The following is a 24841-nucleotide window of genomic DNA, read 5'->3' on the forward strand; positions in this document are numbered from 1 at the left end:
TAACGTTCTAATAACAATGAGGTATTTTAAAGTATAAAATGTTTAAAAAACAAAACGGTTACAAATATTTTAAAACTATATTTAATTTTTTTTTTGGGGAAATTAAAGGAGCCTTAATGTCACACTTGGCAGCACAAGGAATTATTTTAAAAAAATATTATCCCATTAATAACTATTTAAATTTTACCGAGATTTGATGGCTTAACCTCTACACATGTGAAATATTAGTATTATATATTTATATTTGTATATATATTTTTGTATTTTTATTATATTATCAATATTTATGCAAGGCCAGTACTAATATGGCAAGTTATAGTAACAGTCATTGGCTATAAGCGTAGAATATTTAGTTATCCAAAATTGTAAAAACAAATTGTGTTGTTATTTTTTAAATCTAAAAATTTTGAAAAATTTAATTTAAAAAAAAAAAACTAAAATCCATTCTTTAAGAAATGCATAATATATTTTTAAAAGTTATTATGGCTTATCCCTATTCATATTATTCGTTTAAGATTGTTCTTAATGTTTTCTTTTAACATAAAACAGCTTTTAAAAATGTTATTGAAAGAAAAATCCACTAAAATGCATTCTTTAAGAAGTGCATTATACATTCTTAATAGTTATTAAGGCTTAGCCCATTTTCCTTTGAGATTGTTCTTAATATTTTCTTTTGAAACAAAATAGCTTTTGAAAATGTTAGCGAAAAAAAATCAATTAAAATCCATTCTTTAAGATATGCATAGCAAATTTTTAGAAGTTAATAGGGCTTTTGCCATTTCCCTTTGAGATTGTTCTCAGTTTCGTTGATTTCCCAACGTTTATAAGAAGGATTTCGCTTCCGTTCGATCCCAGTATTTTGAATGACAGCTCTTCGTGTGGCGGTTACTCGGGGTCCCTCGTCTCCGCTCGTCCTTTTTCGTCCTGCGACGAACATCCCGTCGGTGTTGCTGCCGTCGCCGCTGCTGTTGCTGCTGCTACTGTTGCTGTTGCTGTTGCTGTTGCCGCCGCTGCTGCTGCTGCTGCTGCGCGCCTGCCGAGAAGCCCGTTGCATATCCTTTGGCGCTGATGCCACTGACAGCGCCGTTCAGTTTCGATTCGCATGCAGAGACAGACGGACGCGTCCTTTCGTCCTTTCACCGCCAACTAGTTTTCTTTCGAAAAAGCGCGAAAACTGAAATATTTGAAAAGAGAGGTGCCCCCCCCCAAAACAAAAAGAAATACTATTTTTTTCGAGTGTGCGGTGTGAAAAGAGAGGGGGCGAAAGACGGGCCAGACAGGCTGAAAGGAGAAAGCAGAAAGCAGAAGGCGGAAATGAAACCAGCAAGTTGTGTGCATATCGGAGAAAGTAACGGAAATTAAAATTTGCATATATGCAAGAGGCGGCGGGCGGCGGTGGGCGGTGAGCGATGAAGATGGAAATTAAGATGAAAGCGAGCCCGAAACTGACCGAAACCGAATCAGAATCAGAGACAGAAACAGCAACAGCAACCCCGACTAAAAACCAAATCCAAAGACTCAAGTGCCAGATCTAACAAGCCAGACTCAGACTCACTCGTGCGCAATCCAACCCACCAGCAAAGAAAAAAAAAAAAGAAATCCCAGGAGCCAGAGTCCTGCTGCAGTTGCAGATCCACAGATAGTCCCATCCAATCCAATAGTCCAGCCACATAGAAATGCCGTCGCCAGGACACCACACATCATTCTGCTGCTCCACGGCAGGATTTATCGCTTGCTCAGCAATCGTTCTGCTGTGCAGTTCCGGTAAGTGAAATATGCCCCCAACAAAAGGGATTCGAAGCTCAGGACTCCGAGTCTCAGGATCCGGGAATCGAGTATCCTTTACCCTACTGCCTTACCATTTTTTTTTTTTTTTTTCTCTTGACCAACAAATTTGATTTTGCCTGCTTCTGGTTTATTGTTGACGTTGCATCTTGCAATGGAAACGTCATCGAATGTAAAATGTTTTGCGAGGCAAGTTTAAAAGGATTTTGGCAGTGGCACACAGATACACTCACACAGATATAGTGATTCCTAGAGGAATCCTACGAGTAGCACCGCAACAAAAACGCACCGACACTTGCCACAAACAGAGTGAAAGGAGCAGAAAAGCAGGAGCATGGGGCAGTGGCATTGAAAGGACGAGAGTCCTGGCGAAAACACAGCCAAGGTCTGGACAAAGGACACTCACACACACACACACTCAGACACAAGGACGCGTGTCACAGGATGTTCTCGGACAACTTCAGCTGAGTTAATGCATTTTGTTGCACACACAAAAATGCCACAAAAAAAAATTCCTAAATATATTTGCACAAAAATGTGCTGAAAACAGCTTGGGGCGACCCCAAACCACCGCCTTAACCCCTATGTTGCCACGAGGAAACAAATTAACGCTCAAGTAGCCAAACCTCAACCTCAGACCAAAATGGGGTTTCCTTTGTGCTAATCTAATATCTCATGTTTTGGACTCTGTATGTCACTAAAAGCATCCAGGGTCCTTTTCTAAGATAAGATATCTAAGATATAATAATAAATTTTGCACTCAAAAATGCAGTTGAAAGAAAGGAGATATTTAAGAAATCTAAATAAACAAAAGAAAATGTTCAAAATTTTATAAAGTTTCAAATATCTTCAGAGTATCAAGCTTTTCTTTTTAGGCCATTTAGAATTTGCGTTTCCTTATAAAGAAAGGTGGTTAAAAAAATTATTCTAAACTAAAAAAAACCACTAACGAATAAAATATACATTAAATTAAGGCAAGGATCAAGCTCTTTCTTACAGACAAATCAAAATGTTCACTTAAAAATATATAATATAATTTTTTTTAACGGTATATGGTAAATCAATTCCCCTCAAAATTAGTCGCTTTAAAAACCATTTACTCCCATTTTAAGCTGCAACTTTTCCCTAAATCTCTCTAAAATCTTCAAAAAATCCCCCAAGGCACTCACTAACCTTTCATATTTTTGCAAATCAAGAGCAATTATCAATTAAAGTGGCAACAAGAACAGAAGGCGAATTAAATAGTAAAACCGAGCACAGACACAGTTCATCAAGCTGATTTAATTCCATGAATTTTGCACAGTTTTTCCTGCCACGGCCTACAGATTCCGCTTGTCGTTTTGCACTGCAGCTTTGCAGTTGATGGGTACAATATATATTTATATTTAAATTTTATATTCATAATGTTTTTACACATTGAACAGCGCATTAGTGATAAAAACCGCAGACAGATCGGTTTTTGGTACAGGGGCTTTTTTGGATTCGGGGAATCTACGAGGTTGGCTGGTCAGATGGTCAGGTGGTCAGGAGTCCAGGGGACAGGACACAGGACACGGGACACAGGACACTCTGGCGTTTGTTATAAAAATTGCAGCATAAACAAGTGCAAATAAAAATAAGCGAAACACAAACAACAACAGTGGCAGTGCGGTCAGACAACAACAACAACTGAAATTGCATAAACTGCAAAGTGCAAAACTGAAAAACGAGTGAAGCGAATGAAGAGTGGTGTGAAAAGCGGGGCGACAAAACATCGCCAGTCATAAATATGAAAATATTTAACAGTGGGTTATACGCAAAAAAGCGAACCTCAAATGCTCTTTTCATTGCGAAAATATTGGGATTGTGAGCTAAAATTGTTTATGATTAAAAATTCAAAGAAAAAAAACCTTAGCAAAAAATATTATATTCATTTTCCGAACAAAAACAGAAAGAAATATATTTTAATTTTATAAAGACTTAAATAAAAATATGCCTTTTTTTAACAAAATGATTTTAATTTCTATTGCGATATAATACATTAAGTAAAGTGATCTATCTTTTAAATATTTTAATGGTTTTGAAAATAATTCATGACATACAAATTGGCAAAATTTATTATTTAACAAAAACTTCGAATGCCTAAAACTATATTTGAAAACTAAGATGTAAAAAACTTTTCTTAATATAGTAAATAAAATAAATAAAATTCAAAGTAAAAGTCTAGGGATTTTCCCAAATTCCGTGAATTTCCCTTGAGCCTGGCCAAAAATAGAGTGCCGAATTTAAGCGATGGGCCAGCCAAAAAATGCTTTTACCAAATCAGGTCACTTTAAATCTAAAAGTCGACTAATCATATGAATGTGGCCAAAACACCCTGATAATAATAGAAAGGCCTTTCCATGGAAGGCAGGCCATAAAAAATAAGGCAGGGAAGCCCAGGAAAAGCGAGAAAAGCGGGAAAAGCGGGAAAAGGAAAAACGGAAAACATTTTGTGGGGCGTAACAAAAGCGAACTATATGGCAGAAATGCATGCAGGACAATCAACTCTCCACACACACACACACACACACACTCTAACATACACACACACCGTCTCACTCGCAGGACTCGATATTGTGTGTGTGTGGTTTATGATACCATTTAGCCAGAGGGTTGTTTTGACAAATTGTGCAAATTATTGTGTTAAATTTGCCCTTGAGGTGAAAAATCACTTTGACATGGCCAGCCAAGAGGAAGTGCTTTTCCTTTTCGCTCTACTCATTTTTTATATTCCACCAGCTTCCCCACTTTTCCGCTTTCCCAAGAAGTGCTTAGCTGATTGTGCCTTTGTCTGTCGTATTACAGACGCCAATACATATGTCAGCCGGCGGGCAATACGCCTCGTTTGACCACCGATCAAGTTTAAGTGGCTGCCCCAATCTGCTGCAAGTGCTTCGAACCACAGCTGCGGTCAAGATAATAGCACCGAAGGTGTTTAACAAAGGGGTTGAACGAGGCATATGTGTTCAATACTTAAGCGGCCATTAGTGGAAAACCATTATTTTATAAATATTTATTTGATTGTCAATCCTTTAAGCACAAAGAAAATCTATTTTGTTTAGTTTTAGAAAAACGTAACTTTTTTCTTATCTCTACTGATATAAGTATTGGTACCATTTTACCCATTTTCTCATCCTCCCGTTAAACTTAAAGTATGTTTTAAAACACAAAGACCGTTTTCTCATCCTTAGGTTAAACTAAGAGTGTGTTTTAAAACCCAAAGACCGTTTTCTTGTCCTTTTGTTAAACTTAAAGAAGGTTTTAAAACCCAAGGACCGTTTTTTGATCCTCATGATAAACTAAGAGCTAGTTTGAAAATTTAGAAACCGTTTTCTCTTCGTCAGGTTAAACTAAAAGTAGGTTTAAAAATCTGAATACCGTTTTCTCGTCCTCATGATAAACTAAAAGTAGGGCTTAAAAGAACGAATTCTAGTCGTTTTGTTAAACTAAGAGTGGGTTTTAAGACCCAAAAACCGCTTTTTCAACCACATGATAAATTAAAAGTAGGTTTTAAAATCTAAGGACCATTTTCTCATCGTCATGTTAAGAAAAAGCAGGCCTTAACATCTAAAGACATCTTTTCCTCTTGTTAAACTAAAAAGGGTTTTTATCGAAATCGAAATTTCCATAAATGGTTCTTGTTTTAAAACCTACTTTTAACGTTAAAGAGTGTTACGAAAGTGCCAGCATTTTGACCGCAGCTATATGCTGGTATATGCAGTAGTTTTGGCCTTTTTAAGGCCAATGCCACTAATTGAGACGGCGCAGATACCCGTAGATGAAGTTGCCGAGCTGGAAAAAGTTTTCAAAAAACGATTTCGCATGCAGCGTTGACGTGACTCGCATTAGCCCCCCGAAAACTGCACACGTGTGTGTCTCCCCCCCTTTTTACCTGTGACCGCTCACCTTTGACCTCCAACCACCCACTTTGCCTGCTGCACAGGAAAATGTACTGTTGCTTATTATCGAAATTGTATATGCCAAGCAGCGGCGGCCACAACTTCCTCTTGAGCCTTCTTCGGCGCTTTCTTTTAGCCACTTTTGTCAGGTGGCTTTTCCCCTCCCGTTTCCCATTTCCCTTTTCCCATTTCCCTTTTCCCATTTCCCTTTTTTTTATAGAAGAGAGTGGGTAACTTCAGTTGGTGCAGTTGGTAGTGGGTAAGGTAAAAGTTTGTTGGCACCAACAAATTAAGATAGTTGGTTAGTTGCAAGCGGCAAATGTCTAGACGGTTTTTAGCCAAATTATGGTTTTCAAACGTTGTATTTGCTCGCCCTGGGCCACCAGAACCCCGATCCTTCCTGAACATGAGCTTTGGCTTACTATGTTGGCAATTACCCCAATGCACTAGGGAAAAACATGGGAATTTAGTAAAATACCCATGTTTGGAGAACGAAAGTACTCATTTTATAAAGCTACTGGTTGTCTGATGGTGGAAATCACTAAGCAAATATCAGCTTATAAAAGAACTGAAATATGTATTCTAAAATTTATGAAGAGCAGTTTTCCAACTAAAACAAAATATTATATAATTATATAAAATTTATTTTATATTTATATTCATATTGGTAGTTTTTAAAAATATTCTTTGGGGACTTACTATAAATATTTTGCATAAAAAACACTTGTTATCACACTATAAATAAATAACATTCTTGGAAGTTTTGTATACTCGTAAATATTTTCCCTTGCTAGTGTTTTGCTATCAGCCAATAAATTAAGTTAAATATGTTTTCTAAAATTAACAAATATTAGATAACCAATCAAAATAAATTGATTATAAATCATAAAAAAATGTATTTTATATTTCCGTTGATGTTGGTAGTCTTAAAAAATATTCCTTGGTTATGTACTATAAATATTTACACTCAAAAACACTTGGCTTTAGTTTTTAACCAAAGAAAAGTAGCGGTTTCTTCAATACTTTTCAGGGTGGGCCCCTTTTGGTTTGATTTTTTTTTTGAAGCAGATCCTTTCCGATTGAAATTGCTTTTCAATCAACGTTTTCGGTAGCATTTAAACGCATTTCCACAGCATGCGAAAAAATAACAAATCAAGCAGCACAAACATCAACTTTTGCTGTTAACTCATCGCGTGAGTTGAACGTTTATTTCTCTTCACTTTGTTCATCAGTGTTCCCCTCGCATTTTTTTATTTTTGCTATTTTTTCTGACCCATTTTTTAATTTACCCCAGAAGATGAAATGGGAATTTTATTTTTGGCGCCAAGAACCAACAAAAGTATTTCACTGCAACACACGAAAAACGAAAAAGTCGAAACAAAAAGAAATGAAATGAAGTGCGGAATTCCTAAAATGTTTCTTCTTGGGCGAGGGAATGGAAAAAGTTTTGCTAACTATTTAGAAAAATCATGTAATGGCGTGGAAATTGTTGCAGTCCCAATTGCTGGTTAATTTGCTGAGCGATTAAATGTAAATTGTGTGGCAATTGGGGACTCTTACAAAAACGTTTCTAAAGTCCTTTAAATAATGTGTGATTATTTGTAAGGACTTATAGGGGGGAATATGTTTGGTAAACCAGTGTTTTAAAAATTTAAATGCCAAGAGCTGCCTTAAAGTTCAAGCTTTACTTTTAATAAAACTATATAAGCTATTATAAATGTAAAATGTATAATGAATTATTATCATTATTATCAAACAAAGAAAATAAATTAAATTAATTTTAACAAACATTTTTCCTGTCTGATAGAGTAAAGTTTCCCTTTACTCAGTTGCTAGTTTATTTTATGTACTTAAATTCTGAAGAACTTTGTAAATATGATGCCAAAATTTTAATAAAAATGCATGATAAAAACATTTTTCCTGTTTGGTAGTTCAGAGTTTTATTACTCAGTTGCTAATTTTCGTAATGTATTTAAACTCTGAAGAACTTTTTTAATTATGAAGCCAATATTTTAATAAAAATTCAAAAGCTATTAAGGAATTAAAAACAAACCTTTTTCCCTTATGGTAGTTCCCTTTACTAAGTTGCTAATTTACATAATGTATCTAAAATCTGATGAACTTTATTTAATATGAAGCCAGTATTATAATAAAAATGCCTAAGCCATTAAGGAATTAACAATAACAAATTTTCCTGTTTGGTAGTTCAGAGTTTCCTAAACTCAGTTTCAAATTTACATAATGAACTTTAATTCTGAAGAACTTTACTAAATATGAAGCTAATATTTTAATACAAATTTATAAGCCATTAAGGAATTAAAAAACAAACATTTTTCCTGTTAGGTAGTTTGGAGTTCACTTCACTCAGTTGCTTATTTACAAATTGTATTTAAAATCTGAAGCCCTTATTTAAATAAAATTCCATTGGCTATTTAGGAGCTAGAAACAAAAATGGATAAAGCTTATTTTTAAAAACAATGTTAGGGTTTGGTAGTTCAGAGTTCGCTACACTCGCTAATATATTTAAAGCCCCAGTTGGCCCTCGGCTACCTGTAGTTGCACCATGTAGTTGCACCATGTAGTTGCACCATGTATTTTCCCCTTTTCGGGGCATGCATTATGCAGCTAATCAGTTTTAATGCGCTTTCCATCGAAATCCAGTGTAAGCTTTCAGCTCGAGCGCGCAAAACAAATTAAAAATTTAAGTGAAAAATGCGGAAATAAAAACCCAACGAATCTGATCGAATGTTTGCGAGTAAATTAACTCGCTGAAAGGCTTTATGAAAGGGGGGGCTTAAATTCTCTAGGGGGTTCTCTGGCTAAAAACCAGAGTTATGGTCGTCAGTCTTTGCAGAGGGGGCTTGCAGAAGGGGTCCTGCCAAGGCGACAGTTTGATAAACTGGAGTAGCGCTTGAGATACTAATCAGCGCTTCGCTTTTCGCTTAACAGGAAGCAATAAATCCTGCCAGGACATGCCAGGATATATGCTCATACACACATATAACACATATATAAGACTGTGTGCCTTCCGCGCCCTTGTCTAGAAATTTTAATTAAAAGCGATGACACAGCGAGTAATTCAATATCAAAATGTCGCCTATTAATTTTAAGGACATTTCCTTTATTGATTCACTGTCAATATTATATTGAGCCCATAATTTACACATAAAAGGGCTATGGCAGTCCCCAAGTCCCCAAACCCCCCTCGTTTTCCTTAAGCAGCCTTTGTTTGGCTGGCTTAATTCATTTAGACATTGAAATGTGGCCGTGTGGTGGGCGTGTTGGCCCTTTTTTGATGGCACCCACGCACGATATGATGTGCGTGACTTTATGGGAAACCGAGAAAAGGAAAGTCGGGGACATCTACCCGCTCTTTGATAGCCAAACATTTCAACTTTACGCCATTTTCATGCAAAGGCCAGCCAGCCAAACAAACAAACAAACAAATAACAATGCCAAATGGCCCCGCCCCCCTTACATTTTGCCCACTTGATTCTGATTTAACGCCCACCGTACAGTGATTACAACAAACAAACAACCGAAATGGAAATCCCAGTTAATTTAGCCATCTAAACGCGCTTGTTATCGATAAGAAAGTGAGTCACGCTCCGTCAGGGAAAAACACGGCAATTAATATGTCCTTTTTGATAAAGTAATAAAATAGAAGGGGGAGGGGGTTGTTTTAACCCAACAAGTTAAACGACAAGGCAAATAACATTCAGGTTAAGAGGCGGAATGAATAAGAAATTATGTTTAAATATTCATGCTGTTTGTAGACATTTTTATGGATTTATTGGACAAGATTTATTGACAGGAAAAAGCATTTGAGGGAGAGAACAACATGGGTATTTTGTTTGTTAAGATGTTATCGCATTCTGATGATTTTATAATGAAGTTTAAATTAAATAAAAAAATTGCTGTTCTATTAGATTTGTAATAATAATATAAAAGTAATAATATAAAGTAATGAGATAAGACTTTCAGGATATGATAAAAACCTAACTGTCACTTTAACCATCTTGACCGCTTTGCATTTAAGCCCAGCCAGACATTTAATCGGCAAACCCATGAACTATTTAAACGCCCTCCTATAACTATAAACCTATATATGTAGGGCTATCGACTTCTGGCCGATGGAATTGATAAACAGCCTGAGATAGGAATTAAAGCAGCTGGAACTGGCACAAAGGCCTAATGCTCCGAATGCCAGAGAGGCCAAATAGATAGTTATAAATATAGACAGATAGAGATGGTAATATATATGTATGTATATGGTGGGTTTCGGGGAGCGATAGAGACAATAACCCGAAAGCCAGATTCCATTTGAATGGCCAACAGGAACCCATAAACCATTGGCCAAAGCGCACACACTCGCAAATACACACACAATTGTGGCGACAGACTGACTGTCTTTGGCACACCATAACACCCCAGCCTCCCCTAGTAAAAACCAAACACCCTTTTCGTACCCAAAAAAATACACTCAAGTCTATAAGGATCAATCTAAAATTTGCGCTTACTCGGAATATTTCACTTATAGGTCTTTTACAAATGGAATTTATTAATATAAACTCCATGAATCAGTTTATTTTAAGGGGATCTTAAATGTAAATTATTATTATATTTAAAAACATTAAAAAAATTGTACATCATATTTATAAATTATAAAGATATAACATCAAATTCAAGTTCTTTAAAGTTGTAAATTAAGTCAAGATTTTAAATGTTTTAAAAAATATGTTATAATATAATACCAAATTCCTGTTCTCTTAAGTTCCAAATTAATTCAAGTTTTTTAATGATTTATAAAATATTCAAAGCCCCCACAAATGTTTTAAAAATATTTTAAAATCTGTTTTGAATACCATACAAATTCTTCCTGTGTAACCAAATTTTGTGGGTCGTTGAAATAAAAGTGTGATAACAATAAATTAAGTTGCTGTTGCAGCATAAAAACGAATTTACCAAATGACTGAATTGTATTTGGGTTCGGGGGCGGGGGGGCTGGATGATTTGGGGACTATGCAATCGGTTGACGGATCGCTGGAGATGAAGTCCTGTAAAGGATGGGAATCGAGAGGATTCGGCAATGTCTCCATTTAATTTGCGCCCATTTGACTCTCCGTTTTGGGGCCAATTTAATAGCATACTTTACAGCGCTAAGCAGACAATAACAGCAGCGCAAATAGGAGGCAAAAAGAAAGGGAAAAGGAATCGCCGACAAGCGACAAACAAACAAACAAAATGAAGTGACGTCGCCGAGTCGCGGCTCACAAAAACGGACGTTCATTGTTATGCCAAGAAAAGCAACACGACGACCCGAAAAGGAATTCAACAGAAGCCAACAGAGACAAAGGCCGAGATGCCCCGGGTTCAAATGCCAAATTCGAGATACACTATCTGCTGCAGGTTTTCCAGGTCACCATTGCAATGAGACAGCACTTAAAATCATAATTGGGAAAATATGTAATAGGGTTTTTATGTTTTTGTGGCTCTGTCAACATTGGTTACCTTTTACAATGCCTTCACAATTTTCTTTAAGCAATTTAAAATGTTAAATTTAATCGAAACTTATTTTATAACATTTCGAACAATTCCAAATCAGCACCAATAATTAAATTGGATAGTATCTACATTTTTTGAAAATTATGTAAGTACACCAAATATTAAATACCAAACGATTAGATTTTTAGACAAAGTTATAATGACATTTTCTGTTTTTTGGTCTTACTGGATTTATTATAAGAAGTCTAAAAATAGATGTTTCTAAGTATGTTCGCTTTGATTTCATACAGAAAATAATAAGATGCTTTTAAGCTTAAATAAAAATCTTGTCAGTTTTTAAAAAATCTAGTGAATGTCATAAGGCCTTTAACATCATTCAAATTATAAATAAGAATAATCACAATTTGATTTAGATCATTATTGTACCAAATAATAAGAATATTATGAATATGCTTTGATAAAATGGCATACATTTAGGACTAAAATTATTATTATCATTATTATTAATTATTATCATTATTATTTTTATTGGTTGTTAATATTATTAAATAAAGTAATATTCTAAGCCAATCTTTTCAATTGTAATAGATTTTTCTGACTTTTAAGTACCATATATGCGGTTTTTGACTTCTTAAAAGAAATCCAGTCAGTTTTAAAAAACCCAGCAAATGTCATAGGGCCCACAGCCCACAATTTAATCTCTGGCATTATTGTATTTCTTAAATAATACTAGAATTTGTAAAGGGATTGATAAAAAGGTACACAATTGGAACTAAAAAATAGTTATCAAATATTCTAATAAATCCCACTGAGTTTAAAGAACCATATATGCCAAATGCAGCTTGGATATCGAATAGTAAGATCAGCGAGTCTTATAAATACGATGACCAGGGTATCCCCCGAAAGTCGTATTACCCCTCTATGGATTCATAGGGTATTCGCTGTGATGGCAGCCAACAGGAAGCGGGCAACGGTTCCAGTTCCAGCGACTCCCTTTTGAACTTCCGCTTTGGCTTGCAGCAATTTCTTTGGGCTTTATTGCCGGCCCCGCCCCCTTTTTTGGCAAAGGCAAAATCCCCCTGCCGAAAAAGCTCCGTTACGACGCATATAGCATAAATTTTGAATACGCTCAAACTGCTCAAAGGGGGCAGTCAATGGGGGTACTGCCACCCCCCAAAAAAAAGAAGAAAATAGCGAAAATTGTCTGTCGCTTGATAAAGCGGAAGCAGAACTTGCCCATAAACGAAATGTGGCAACTGAGTGTAAACTTTATTGGCGCCAGACTGCCTGGCGACATCGCTGTTGTCAAGCTCATCCCTTAAACCCCCCTCCAGAATCCACTATCCCAGGATCCAAGGATCCCAGCAGCCCAGTATTCCAGCATCCCAGCATCCTGGCTGCTTTTTTGTGGCCCAGTTGGACGTTGACTCATGCGACACGCAGGATAAGCAGGACCAAAAGGACGACCGCCACCAGATCCGATGGCGTCTCGATGGCTGGCAACTAAAGTCATCGTTTACCCCCCAGAAAGAAGCCGCTTGTTTGTTTTGTCTGACTTTGCCGGTGACTCTCAGTCTGTGGGTAAAATAAGTATGAAAATCGAGGAAGTCTTACATTAGTTGATTTCATGCGCTGTTTACATTGGCAGCGAATTATGCGCATTGAAAAACCGAGATTCGCCAGCCAGCGGGTGTTCGCAGTCCTCCAGTCTTGCAATCCTGCACTCCTAAAAAAAATCAATCCTGCATATGCAAAGGGATCTGGGCTTGGCGAACTGGGATCTAAGATCTGGGGATCTGGAATTTGGTAGCATAACGGGCTGACTGCTCCTTGGAGTCAAATTCGGCTGGCACTTTCAGTTTGTCTAGACTTTAAGCTCCCTGGCACCTCGGTGCTTACCTTTCTGCTTTAAGGCTCTCAATTTGATTGGTATTTTTGGTCTCCTTTATTTTCAGAGGTCCTGTCCAGTTGGGAGGAGTGGTGGACATACGATGGCATATCCGGTAAGTGGTTTGAAAGTAGTTTTAAGGGGTGACAATCACAGCAGGAAGAGATTTGTATCTAAAGTAGGTGGAATTAGAACCATTGAATAAATTTTATTTTAATATATTTTTAAATCACATGATCCCAACATATTTATATTTAATGAAAATCCCAGAAAACATTCTAAATGTTTTTTATAAATTCTATTTTCTTGCCTCCCTTAAATTTTATTTCCTTGCCTCTTTTTGTTTAATTTCTTTTCTGATAACCAACCAATTTAATCTTTACAAAAACATATAACAATCATTATACCCGTTACTCGTAGAGTAAAAGGGTATACTAGATTCGTCGGAAAGTATGTAACAGGCAGAAGGAAGCGTTTCCGACCCCATAAAGTATATATATTCTTGATCAGGATCACTAGCCGAGTCGATCTAGCCATGTCCGTCTGTCCGTCTGACCGTCTGTCCGTCTGTCCGTCTGTCTGTCCGGATGAACGCTGAGATCTCGGAAACTATGGGAGCTAGGCTATTGAGATTTGGCGTGCAGATTCCTGAGCTTCCTACGCAGCGCAAGTTTGTTTCAGTAGACTGCCACGCCCACTCTAACGCCCACAAACCGCCCAAAACTGTGGCTCCTACAGTTTTGATGCTAGATAGAAAATTTTAACTGAAATGTAATGTTCTCATCAATACCTATCGATTGACCCAAAAAAAAGTTTGCCACGCCCACTTTAACGCCCACAAACCGCAAAACCCTGTGACGCCCACAATTTTCATGCTAGATAAAAATTTTTAACTGAAATGTATTGGTCTCATCAATACCTATCGATTGATCCAAAAAAAAATTTGCCACGCCCACTCTAACGCCCATAACGCTTAAATCTGTATACCGCCGGTAGGTGGCGCATTTTAATCTCGCTTTGCTGCTTGCATATCTCCATTTAGCTGAGTAACGGGTATCTGATAGTCGAGGTACTCGACTATAGCGTTCTCCCTTGTTTTTAATTTTATTTTTTCTTAACTCAAAAAATAAGGAACTATCAAATACTTAATGGATATTCCCTAGAATCTTCTAAAATGTGTTTATAAGTTATATTGTGTTGCCTCCCTTTAATTAATTTATTTTCTGATAACCAAATGATGAAATCTTTTTAATAACAGTAACCATAATTTTTAGTTTTACTTGTTTCCAAACACTTAAAGTTAGGAACTTTAATATATTCAATGGATATTCCCAAGAAATGGGTTTATAAATCCAATTGTCTTGCCTTCCTTTTATTAACTTATTTTCTGATGAATAAATGCTTAGATATTTTTATGAATAAATCACAATAACTTTATATTACATTTTTTTACATCACTTCAACTTAGAAACTTTCCTATATTCAATGGATATTTCCTTCTAAATTGTGGTCCAAGCTTTCCCAACAAACATTCATCCATCCCATTTTTCTTTTTGGCCTCCCTTTAATCAATTCCTTTTGTGAATGGGCAAACGTTTAAATCTTTATATGAATAAATTGGTAAAACTTTCGCACCCCCTTCGGATGCTGTGGCTGATTTAATTACATTTCAAATGGTTTGGCAACAAAAACGCAGACAGAGCAAACAAACAAACAAACAAAAGGGGGTGTGCCATGTTGTTGCTGTTGTAATTGTTGCTTGTCACTGTCTGCACATTCCCCTTTGACCCCCGATGCAGTTTTCACATCAAAAAAAAAGGGAGAGAAACAAGCAACATGCAACTGCAACAGTAGCAACAAATGTATGCAAAACACAAAATGAACAACGGCCACAAAAGCGACAATTGCGGGGTGGTGAGGTGGGCGGTGGGCGGTGGGCGGTGGGTGGTGGTCAAAGTGGGCGGATGGAGTGGTTGATAGGTGGGCGGTTATTGGGCGGGTCAGCTGCATCATCACAGAGCAGTTTTTAAACTTTGGCATTTATTGCCGCCGCGTGTCATCAAAGCACCCACACAAATACGGCGAAAAAACAACCACACCCACAAACAGTTAGCCATCGAAACCAAATTGTACAAAACGGAATTCGCAGCCTGGAAGTCCTGAATGTTTTAAGGGTTCCATCATCTAATAGAAAAATATGGAAAAAATAAGAAACATAGTTTAAAGTATTAAGTTAAAGATTTCAAAATATTTAAAAGGTAATCTTAGCATATCATTATTAAAAATATATTTTTTTACTTTAACATTAGTTTAACTACTTAATAAAAAAAGACCAACCTTTAAACTAGCTATTAGTTATAAATGATATATATTTTTTAAAATAATATTTTTACTCAAACTGAAAAGAGTGTTAAACTGTTTTCGACTATGTTTACCAAACAAATCGAACTCCTATTTATTTGCACACCAGGAACATGGAGGAAAATATTAAATTTATCATAAGGCACAAAGGTCTAATTCCTTTTCGTTTTTTTTTTTCACAGAGACCACAGTTCCAGCCCTTAACCACATACCCCTTAGATCGCCCATATAGGAAAACACATACAAACATATATGGTGTAGCATTGTTTGGAAAACTTTCGACAGTTTTCAGGACGTCACATCGGAGTTTGAAACCAGACCGGCCGAAAACCCAAACAAGTGGGGGTGCCTCTGACCCCCAACGGTGCATTTAATTGCCATTTAAAAGGGGGTCGATGGGGTCAGTCGGGGGGAGCTTATGAAATTTCATTTGGCATTTGGAATTGTCATCGATGTTGCTGCTGCAGTTTCAGTTCTGTTCCTGTTTCTGTTTGCATTGGGCGAAGAGGCGAAGACACGTTTTCCATTTGCTCGATTGACAGGACACTATATAAGGCAGGGGCGCAGGAACAGGGGGGGGAGCAGCCCAACGAAGGGGGGCCCAATAACCAATGTATAAGGCCAGGGTCAAAGGGGAAATACTCTTTTACCCTTTATGGTTACGAAAATCCTATGAAACACTCCCTGTTTAATTTGAATCCTATAAGAGGATTTTTTCGGTTTTAATTGGATTTAATAAATATTAACACTATAAAATATAGGCTTTTATTGGCATTTTATCCTGAAATATAATACCCAATTATTTCAATATATTCTAAAAAAAATACAGTTAAAAATTGAACAATCACTGTAGTTTTTTGAAAATTCAATACTCCCTTGCCTAATTTAATTAACTAAAACTACACTCAAAAAATATTTGTGTGATTAAAATTAATTAAAATGGATTGTTACCTAGCTATGATAAGCAGTTTTATTCTATTAAAAATAGAATCTTGAACTTTCTTTTTGTTTAGTTTCTTTTTAATAGTATTTTCATTGATCACAAAGAGTTTTTTGAGTGTAGTATGCAATAAAATATTCTTTTTTATTTATTATTATTATTATAGATACTATTTTCCACTAAGCATTCAGGAAAGGTCCTGTGAATAGGGTGTATGACCCACAGAAATGAAAAATATTCCATAGCCCACACCCGTCACTGTTTTGCTCACTTTTTGCGCATGTGTCCGTTTGAGCGGCGGCGACTCATCCTTTTGCATCCTTTTTTTTTTTTTGGCAGGACCAAGCTTCTGGGGCCTTATCAATCCGCAGTGGAATATGTGCAACAAAGGACGCCGCCAGTCGCCCATCGACGTTGTGCCCGACAAGCTGCTCTTCGATCCCTATTTGCGGCCCCTGCACATCGACAAGCACAAGGTGCGTTGAGTACGACCCATGGAACTTCCCCAAAAACTAAACCGGATGTGCCCCCTACATATTATTGCAGGTTTCCGGCACTCTGCACAACACCGGCCAGTCGCTGGTCTTCCGGGTGGACAAGGACACCAAGCAGCACGTGAACATATCCGGCGGACCCCTGGCCTACCGCTACCAGTTCGAGGAGATCTACATCCACTACGGCACGGAGAACGTCCGCGGGTCCGAGCACTTCATTCAGGGCTACAGCTTCCCCGGCGAGGTGAGATCATCAAAAACACTAAACTAAGTGCTTTGATCTTTTGATCATGAATGGATATGGGGAAGACAAATTGAAAGCAAAATCACTCACGATCTGCATCACTTTTGGAGAAATTTATATTTTGACAAATTTTTGCATTTTTCTAAGGGTTTACATCATGATTCTTTTGATTTCAGATTTTATTAAAAAAAACTATTTTTTTTAAGTTTTTCAATCGTAGCTCAGCCAAAGCAAGGAGTATTGCTAAAAGACCGACTGTTTTGGACAGCTTGCTTCCTCTGCTAACGATCTGCATCACTTTTGGGGAAATTTTTTTTTTGACCAAATTGTTCATTTTTAATAAGGATCATGTTTTTTTGGATTTAAGACTTTAGTCAAAAAAACACTTTTTTTGCGGGTTTTCAATCGTAATTTAGCTAAATCAAGTCATACAGCTAAAATTGCGACTGTTTTGGACAGCTTGCTTCCTCTGCTAACGATCTGCATCACTTTTGGGGAAATTTATTTTGTGACCAATTTTCGCATCTTACAAAGTGTTTTAATCAAAGGGAAGATCCTTTTGTCCACAGAACTTTTACGCAGCCAATGTTGCTAAACTCAAGGATAAATAATGGTTAACAATTGTCTTGAAATAAATCCCCCGTTTCAGATCCAGATCTACGGGTTCAACAAGGAGCTGTACCACAACATGTCCGAGGCGCAGCACAAGTCGCAGGGCATCGTCGGCCTGTCGCTGATGGTGCAAATTGGCGAGACGCCCAATCCGGAGCTGCGGATCATCACGAGCACCTTCAACAAGGTTTTGTATCGAGGTGAGTGAGCGATTGGGTGCTTCGACCTTCCGACTTTCAGCCAACCCAGTGCCCCAGGTATCCGGTATCCAGAACCGAAAAACCCGAACCCAAGCCACCAAGACCACCTTCATTTCCGTCTACGCAAAATGCTACCGGAAATGTTGCAATGTTAATACCGTTGCAAGTTGCCTTTTCTTCGGCTGCTCGTTTTTATGATGTCATTGCAGCGGCAGCAACAACAACTCCAGAGGGCCATAATTATGTCCAGGCGAGCCATAAAAAATCGAAGGGCCAGGGGGCTGGAGGTTCGGCCAAATTGAGACTGGCCGACCAGCACAAAGTGACGAAAATGAAACCTCGAATTACACTAAACCGACACTTAATAATTCCCCCCCCTGGGTAAGACCACGGCACGTCTCGTTGGCATTTTCTTGGCCAGTTTAATAGCCTTTTTACAGGTCGTACAACTTTATGGGAGCCCAGCCCCAGCCTTAATTTGTAAAATGCCAGGGCGAACCGACCGACAGAAACCGAGAGCCAAGAAATATGCCAGGCCAAGCGTAATACAGGATACAACAGGATAGGGCTGTATAAGCCATATAAAGTTTAAAGTACTCAGATTGGGGATACTCTTTTAAAAGTAAAAGGGAGCTTAGGAAAACTATAGGTGTATGGAAAGTGTGGCCTTGCAAATGTAACCAATGTTTAAAATGGGGAGAATATATTTAAATATAATAATAATCTAATATGGGATCAAATATGGGAAATATATTGGTATTAATATAATAAATACAACATTTAAAAAAAATATTAAAAGTGTAAAAAAATAAAATAAAATTATATATTGAGTTTCGTGTTAAAAAAGAGTGCTTAATTTATTATTTTAAAAATAGAATTAAAAAAATTGAAAGATGAAATTAGCTTATATATCAATGGAATAACATTTAAACAAATCTTTAAAGGGCGAAATAAAATAATAGAATGGTAAATTGAAAATTGTTAGAAGAAGTGCAAAATGAATTATTGTTAAAATATTTTAAAATGTTAAAGCATTTAAAAAAATGATAGATGGAATATTTATGGAGTTGTAAAGGAACTTTCCAACACTCACAACCCTCTAATCCTGATTGAAATGCTCGTGAGATTCCTCTTCCAATCAGCTGATTGATGTGAGAGTATCCCCTTAGAAAGTAAAACTAACACTTGCAATGCAAAAACTCTGGCTCCAAAAGTGGAACTCCAATGGAACTCCATTTTCTCCACCACCGGATTCAGTTTGACCTGGGCTGCAAGCCGCGAGTTGTTTTATTTCCGGCTGGCAAAATGATTTGTATGAATAAAGCGGAGCGCTGACGTTGAAGTGGTCAGGTTGGCAACTGGGAACTGGGGAACTAAGAACTGAGAACTGAGAACTACGAACTGGGAACTGGGTGGTGGCCTGAATTATTCATTAGACCCCGGCAGACGTGTTTTCATATTTTTTGTGCGATATGCGCATAAATAGCCGGGGCCACCCACCTTGAACTTAGCACTTTATGAACTCCCCTCCCAAATCCATCTCATCCGCAGGCTTCTCCACGCCCATTCGACACATATCCGTGAGGTCGCTGCTGCCAAACACGGATCACTACATCACCTACGAGGGCTCCACGACGCATCCGGGCTGCTGGGAGAGCACCGTCTGGATTATAGTTAATAAGCCCATCTATATCACCAAACAGGAGGTGAGTCGAGTAGGTCCCATTCCCCCATAAATATACGAGTATACTACCCCATTTTGCGAACCGCAAATAATTAAATGCATTTCGTGTGTTTTTCAATTGCAATTAGAGCGGCTTGTACTTGCTGGTTTATTTATGTTCGATTCGAATCGATTCCATTTTTTTTTGTTTTGTACTTTGTACACCCCTCCCATTTTTTTTATTGGTTGCTGATTGGAAGTACAATGAAATCGCATAAATGCAATTATAAAATTGCTCATCAATTTGGGCATTGGTCAGATCGCGGTGGAAATGCGGTCAATATTCCGCTCTGTGCATAATTAAAAAACAATATTTGGTTAGTTTAATCAATTTGCATAAATGCATATGAAACATGTGTAATGGCCATGCCGCTGGGGTCAAAAGTGCTGGCGAAAAAATACTCAAAGTAAATGAGTAAACAATAAAATAGGACAGGCAAAAAGGTTGGCCAAAACACATTAAGTGGAATGTAAACAAGTCAACGAATGGCAAGTGTGATTTTCATCAAGGTTTTTTGGAATTTCAAAATTTTACATGAGCTGGTAAAATAGGTGAAAATATTTTAAATTACTTAATAAGATTTATTATTAAAGGGAAAAAAAATTGAAAATATTTCAAGTATGCTCTATTGGAATTAGACAAAACTTTAGTTGTCATATCAATTAAACACTTCAAAATTGACAAATTGCACAGGGAATTCAGCACTCAATTTAGTGGCAAATTAGTGGCTCATTTAACCAGCTAGACAGACCACTTAAAAACCCGATATTAAGCAATTACCAATGTATTATATTATGTTTATATTCCAGTTGTACCAACTCCGACGACTGATGCAAGGCTCCGAGAGTACTCCAAAAGCTCCCCTAGGTAATAATGCGCGACCCGTGCAAAGTTTACATCATAGAACCGTAAGAACGAACATAGATTTTAAGCGCAACAAGGTGAGTGTGGCATCGCCTTAATTAACCCATTAGCCACACGGTTGCCAAGTGGACACATGGACACCGTTTTTATTTGCGGCCACATCATTATAGTATTTACACATTTTTTGTTCATTTATTTTTAATGCCAGGGCGCGACGTTGGTTGGGCACAAATTTTATCCCTGATTACTTTTTTATACATAGTTTACTTACATGGCAGTATTAATTCTGTTAATTTATTTTTAATGAAAAAGGTGGCATTTTGTGGGCACACAAGGAGTGTAAAACATGCCAGCGATTTTGTAAACTTTTGTTTAATTTTTTATTAATATTACTAGTTATTAATACTTAACCAGAATTATTTTAAAATGTATATATTGAAAGAGAATTAAATTGTAACTTAATATTTGTTTAAAATCTGTAACTAAAGCGTTGCAAACCCTGTTTCTAGTGTTGGATAACGTGTTAAGTTCGGCTGCCTTCAAATAAAAGACTTTTTTCTTAAAGTTGATCACTACTTTACGTTTTTAGTCCTGCAACCGTGTGGATACTTTTTATAAAACATACTTCGTCTTTCGAAAAATACTAAACTATTGCATTTTCTCTTATCAATTTTTTTTCATGCCTTCCAAAAAATATCTACAGAATCAATATGCGTGCCCCTCGATGTACAAGGATATGTACTATCGGGCGAATCGATGGTCTCCGGACACGGGACTCTTGATACGTTGACAACTGGGCTGGGAGTGCTGCGAAAAGCAATTATTATTATTGCTATTATTATTATGTGTGGTAAATAATGTTACAGCAATTACAACTATAATGACAACAACTGGTTACAAAAACATCAACAACTGAGGCTGGCAACGAAGCATTTTGCATTTTGCATTTTTTATGTCGCATTCAATTTTTATATTCATGTTTACAACACGAACTCAGGATTCGTTTGGCTTGCAATTGCAATATTCCTACAGCAGCAGCAGCGGCAACACAGCAATTTGTATTATTTATTTCATTATTATTAATAATACAACAACGGGACAAATTTAGGTAACAAATGCATGCAAAATGCGGAAAAAAATGCTTATAGAGCGGGCATAACAATAGAGTAAATTCCATGCCAAACGCAAATGCTAAATTTAGCAAACAAAAAGCTGACACACAGAACCTAGCAAAAATAGCAAATAGCAAATAGTAGCTGAAAATTTGCGTAAAAATTGTATTGCATACATATTTTTTTTGGGGAGGGGGGGGGAAGTATTAGAACTTAATTCAATGAAATTTAAAACAATTCTTGTTTTGTCTTCGATTTATATTTATGCGTAAAACAAAGAGCACGAGTCTATTATAGTTTTTATAGATGGCTTAAATTTTGGTAAATTTAAGAGCGTTAATTAAATAAACCAGGAATGTAGCTTAGTAATCACCTGCTTTTCAAAAGATACTTTTGTCGAACAGGAAATCTGGTCGATTTAAAGGCTTAGATCTAATTTAAATATTTTCGCTTCAATGCATTCTATAAATTCATAATTATTTGTGATTTGCCTCTTTGTTAAAACGCCGATAGAAAAACAATTCAGAAAAAAAATAGAAACAATGTTAAAAGCAACAAACAAAAAAAGATTGACAACAAAGTGAAATAAGAGAATTTCCGTAAACTGGATGGGTGGACAATAACTAACAAACAAAATGAAACGAAAGGTAAACGAAGAGTTGGAGAAGAAATATAAACAAATGGTAACAGAAATTAACAAAAACGTAAATATTCATATAAATATACACAAAAGTAAAGGTATCTATATAAAATCATATATATACACACATATATACACCACTCCATCAGGGAAACCACAGATATCTTTGGAGATTTTTATTTGTATCTTTAAGATACATACCAAAATCACAGACATCTTGGATAGATGACATCTTTTAAGGAGTTTAGGAAAACCTCTAGAGATTTCTGAGGCTTCCCTGTATATATATACACACTATATATATATGAAAAGGGACAGTAAAGTAACTAAAATAAAACCTTAAACCGAACTACTAAGCAATGCAGCCAGGAGTTGAACAAAAATCGGTGCACTATATCCGATGGCTATGTATAACTCCCACACCCTTAGATACACCCACTCACATACACCCAAAAGCATCTATAAACGTCTATATACTTGGCTTCGAAAACGATGATCTGGCTGGACATCCCATCCTCTGTAAGCGGCCATCTATATATATCTATATAAATCTAGTCACCAGTCATGGAGTATACAACTAGCTAAATGGAATGGGCTACAAAACGTAATCTAACTCTAAAAGGCATTAGAATAAACTAACTAAATAATTGATTAACTAGCCGTGTTGCTAACAAAAAAAAACCAAGAAAATCAAATTCGAATTAATGAGTAAACCAAAAAACACGATCTATATATATATATATATGTAACGACATTTTTTTTTTGGAAGACAAGCAGTGTTGTAAAGTGCTGTAAAGACAAGTATTATGGCTAATGTAGAACCTAAGTTACTGAATAGCATTTAGCAGTTAGCACCACCTGAGTTTGTATAATATACACACGAATATATAGTATACCAAAAAAAACATATATATAGAGTTATATATATCAGATCCGTTCAATTCCCACATTCGCAGCTGTCGAGCGACACTTTGTGCAATTATTTCTTTGGGCCAACAACCAACCAACCAAAACTAACTAAGGAACATACTAACTAGCCGACCAGTTAGGCCCCCCGATTATATGTAGAGCATTAACTATTTGTATAAAAGCTATGGGGATCGAAACGAATTCCTCAACTCGGTAACACTTTGCTACGACTGTAAGTTACTATTGTGTTGCCATATGAAAAACCAAAAATATTACAAAAAGGAGCAGAAACTATATATATACATATATATATATATATATAAATTATACAAATTCTATATATATGTAACTATAAATGCAAGAATTACTAAGCATAGAGTGGGCTAGCAGCAGTGGGGAGAGAAGGTATTGTTTCCCGAGAAAAACAAAATTGGAGAATGCAAAACTAATAAATGAAATGCGAAAGTATTATATGAAAACCAAAGTTACCGATTTGTTCTTTTACTTTTGGGGGGTGGGTAATCTTTTCAGGCAGTCACTCCAATATCCGGAACTCCAAACAGAAATGGAATTTCAAATCATCTCCAGATATTTGTGTTGGGGTGAGGATGGGGTAAGGACTTTACATTCTCTAGATGGCAGGTTCCTAATAAACCAAACATCCTGGCGAGTGATGACTTCTCCGGAATTCGGTTCTGGTTTGGGAAGTTAATTCGATATTATTGTGGTCTGATCGAATCGTAGGTCTACCGCAGATAATTATGCCGCTGTACATTGTTCTGTGCACTTCAAATAGCTAGTTAACGTATTATTAATATGTATTATTAATTAAAAACATCACATTAGTCCAGAATTAATATATATTGACTAGGGCTTAATTTTTCACCGTTTAAACATTTAATTTGGAAGTGTAACCCCAATTGGAATGTCCTTTGAAAGTAAAAATATGATAGTTAAATTGTCAAGTGGACATTTATTTTATTTTTTTTGAAATTCAATTTATTTAGAATCATTTTATTTAATTTAGAAAAGTTTTTGTTATAAAAAAGGTGATAATAACTGAAGTGTATTTTTCTGCAAGTGTAGTCTTAATTGGAATTTCCCTAAGTAGATGAACAATATTAATAATATTATCAATTTAAATATCACAATATTATTTAATTTAATTTATTAATTTTAATTTTAATTTTTTTTTTATCAATTTTTGATTCAGAAGTGTTTTTTTATAAATTTTTCCCAATAAGGAAATAAAACTTCTCAAGTAAGATAATATATCTGAAACATTTTTCTGCAAGTGTAATCCCAATTGGAATAAAAATATTATTAATTTTAATATGACAATAGTCAAGAATTTAACCATAATAAAATTAATTTGGACATATTATTTTAAAAAGCTGTTCCAACTATGCAACACCTCAAACTAAAAAAAATAACTGAGACATTTTTCTGCCAGTGTAATCCAATTGGAATGTCCTTGGGCAGCTGAACAATAATAAATATTATTAATTTAAATATCATTAAAAAGTTCAGAATTTAAATGATTTTGGATTGAATTGTGACCACTGCCACAGTTGTTCAGAAATTCCAGCTATGCAAACTAAGAAATTTTTCTTCCAGTGTAATCCCCATTGGAATGTCCTTGG

General features: G+C 36.2%; 1 protein-coding gene and 1 long non-coding RNA gene across 2 annotated transcripts in view; both read left to right on the forward strand.

The window, feature by feature from the left end:
* The window catches only part of LOC118878382 (uncharacterized), a 109070-nt gene that overhangs the window by 63793 nt on the left and 20436 nt on the right, over positions 1 to 24841 (forward strand). The window lies entirely within an intron of this gene.
* Positions 1097 to 23682, forward strand: CARPA (Carbonic anhydrase-related protein A). The gene is made up of 8 exons (XM_017067825.4): positions 1097 to 1764; positions 13166 to 13213; positions 16739 to 16875; positions 16946 to 17137; positions 17787 to 17949; positions 19501 to 19655; positions 20483 to 20614; positions 21241 to 23682. Exons 1-8 carry the CDS (start codon positions 1677 to 1679, stop codon positions 21325 to 21327), a joined length of 1002 nt encoding a protein of 333 aa, XP_016923314.1. The 5' UTR covers positions 1097 to 1676; the 3' UTR covers positions 21328 to 23682.

This window comes from Drosophila suzukii, chromosome X (genome assembly GCF_043229965.1).
Source record: "Drosophila suzukii chromosome X, CBGP_Dsuzu_IsoJpt1.0, whole genome shotgun sequence".
NCBI classification, from domain to species: domain Eukaryota; kingdom Metazoa; phylum Arthropoda; class Insecta; order Diptera; family Drosophilidae; genus Drosophila; species Drosophila suzukii.

What these genes read in the sequence shown, in the direction of transcription:
- CARPA (XM_017067825.4), top strand. Translation starts at nt 1,677, where the DNA reads ATGCCGTCGCCAGGACACCACACATCATTCTGCTGCTCCACGGCAGGA. An exon ending in TGCACATCGACAAGCACAAG is followed by an intron (nt 16,876 to 16,945) that starts GTGCGTTGAGTA and finishes ATATTATTGCAG; the next exon opens with GTTTCCGGCACTCTGCACAA. An exon ending in TCTATATCACCAAACAGGAG is followed by an intron (nt 19,656 to 20,482) that starts GTGAGTCGAGTA and finishes TTTATATTCCAG; the next exon opens with TTGTACCAACTCCGACGACT.